Source organism: Propithecus coquereli, unplaced genomic scaffold (genome assembly GCF_000956105.1).
Source record: "Propithecus coquereli isolate 6110/MARCELLA unplaced genomic scaffold, Pcoq_1.0 Scaffold26, whole genome shotgun sequence".
Taxonomy (NCBI): Eukaryota; Metazoa; Chordata; class Mammalia; order Primates; family Indriidae; genus Propithecus; species Propithecus coquereli.
The window spans coordinates 527,668-530,000 of record NW_012148174.1 but is presented as its reverse complement, the minus strand read 5'-3'; the positions used below and the strand labels follow the sequence as shown (position 1 = coordinate 530,000).

General features: G+C 38.3%; 1 protein-coding gene across 1 annotated transcript in view; it reads left to right on the top strand.

Annotated features, from left to right (window-relative positions):
- ANTXR2 (anthrax toxin receptor 2) overlaps positions 1 to 1,909 on the top strand; it is a 144,222-nt gene extending 142,313 nt beyond the window's left edge. Inside the window, 1 exon segment of the mRNA XM_012647241.1 lies at positions 1,602 to 1,909. Coding sequence (XP_012502695.1) covers positions 1,602 to 1,640 — 39 coding nt within the window. The 3' untranslated portion in view covers positions 1,641 to 1,909.
- Positions 1,910 to 2,333: the final 424 nt, after the last annotated feature.

Genomic DNA, 2,333 nt, shown 5'->3' with positions numbered 1-2,333 from the left:
CAACTCTATTTCTCATTCTATACGTATACTATTATGTTTTAAAGCACCGTGTTTTTCCTCAAATATTTATATATAATGTCATTTTCCTACCTGTCTCCCTTGAAAAAATGTTTAGAAAGGGATACATCATGAAAATAATATTTTTAATATTTTCTTCTGTTTTGGGGACGTACTTCCCTTGGCTAATCTAGAGAAGAGCAACTCTTCATATTCATTCTAAAAATCTTGTTTGTGGGTTCTAGGTAATACAAAAATACAGTCTGAGTACATTACCCCTGACCATTGTATCACCAAGGAATGTGACCTCATTTTAATTTGATCTTCTGTCTTTTTTTCTCCATTTTCTTTTGCACTGATATTACCCGTAGACATTAGGCACAAAGTAAGTAATAAAATTGTCAATTACAGTAGTAATGGTGCCTCCCAAATTATTTAGAAAGATAATTTGATGAATGTTTGCCTTTTAGCAAAAGCTAATGAATACTCCTAGCTCTATTTTGCTTCTATGCTTTTGTTTCTTCATTAGTGAAATTTTCCAAATTTATTGAGCAGTCATTTTTGAAAGGAAAATGGACAAAAATTCTGCTTTTATGTTCCAGGCTTTCTTCTTCGACAATTTTTTTTTTTTTGTTCCTTTTGAATTTTACCATACTTTGGATATTAAAAACAACTTGCTCACATGTAGAGGGAAAGAAAGAAAAGCTCTAAAACCTGAAGTGATTTGAGAGTAGCCGTGATAAGAAATAGAAAAATGCCAACAGCGTGATAATCTCGACCCTATACTAGGAAGCAGTATGCTGGCTTGTGGCCAGTTGAGGCTTCTGGACATGATTTAGGTGGTACAGCAGATCAGCAGTATCATACCAAGGAGTCGAAAGGAGGGGATCCTTTATCACTAACTGGAAATTTTGTTTTCAGATAATTCTTGGGTTATTTGCAATCACAGGTGGAACAACGTATCCACACAAGCTTCTCTGAAATGTTAAGGAACTGGAATGGCAAATCCTCTTTGAAAATGTGCCCTGCAAATAAATAATCACCATTCGAAAAGAACACGTCTTGGTGGTGTGCAATTGTGCGAAACGGTCGACAGCAATGGAAATGATCTTGCAGAAACCTTTTATGAAATAAAATCACTAAGAGATGGCATCTCTTCCCTTTCTCAGGGTTCTTCAGCCTCAGTCTCTTATTGCTTAAATGAACTCCTCAGGTACACGTATTAAAAGCACCAGATTGCATAAGGGAATGCTTTCATTTTAATTCGTTTCAGAAAAAAGCATATAGGGTGGTGGCTTTGATATTTTTATTGCTATGATAGTAATGCTGTCTTTTAGATAACAGTAACAAAATCCTATTTCCGTAATGTTTTTTCCCCGCTAATTTACCGTACCTTCACATAGGCGAACTTACTATGGAAACCATGTGAATGAACCATTATGCTTTGACCCAAGGGAAAAAAAAAATTCATGACTTCATGTTTCGTCTTAACATTGTCCTTGCCTTGAATATTCGTGTGTTATATCATGGCAGGGAAGCTAGATGTTCTTATGCTTTTTTATGATTGCTTTAATATTTCAATAAGGATTTGTTTCTTTCCCCAGGGCCGGTGCATAAACTTCTCTCGAGTCCCTTCCCAGTGAAAGGAAGGCAGGAAGACCAAGAAGGTACGAAGACGGCACATTTTTCACACGGCCGGTTTCCAACCAAAGGAAAAAAAAACCAAGTGCATTTCAGAGCTTTTGGAAGAGCAGCTTAATTCCTCTCAGTCAGGAAATGTTTTCTGTGCCTTCTGCTTCGCTTGAACCAAACATTTTCAAACACTTGTTCTGCCATCGACATGGGAGGTGATGAAAGTCAGTGGTAACTCATGATTCATGACACTGAAAAGAAAGAATCGCATTGATCTGCATGCTGTGGTTTATGCAAGAAAGTTTGTTTGAGTGTGTCGAAGAGGAGAAAGCAACCGGAGCAACAACAACATGAAGATGATATCAAAACAGGGACCATAAAGCAACAAGCCGTGACGGGTGTTTAGTGGAGACGGGAGTGTTTTTTTTTTTTTCCCCCACATGGAAACATGGCACTTGGGTTTTTCTATGGCAAGATCTTTAGCTGTGAGCAGAGTATGAAATTTCCCACCAGGCTAAGCAAATAAAGGAGTCCTTCGCCTTCTAGCGATGTCAGATCACAAAATCCTCCCGAGCCCCTATCACGGTTGCCTTGCGGGAAGTTTCTGACCAGAAAATCTTGTCATTTCGACACCGAAAAGTGCACACGCATGACAAAATGTAGACAGGATGCCTCGAGGTATCGGCAGCAAGCAAGATTTCGCC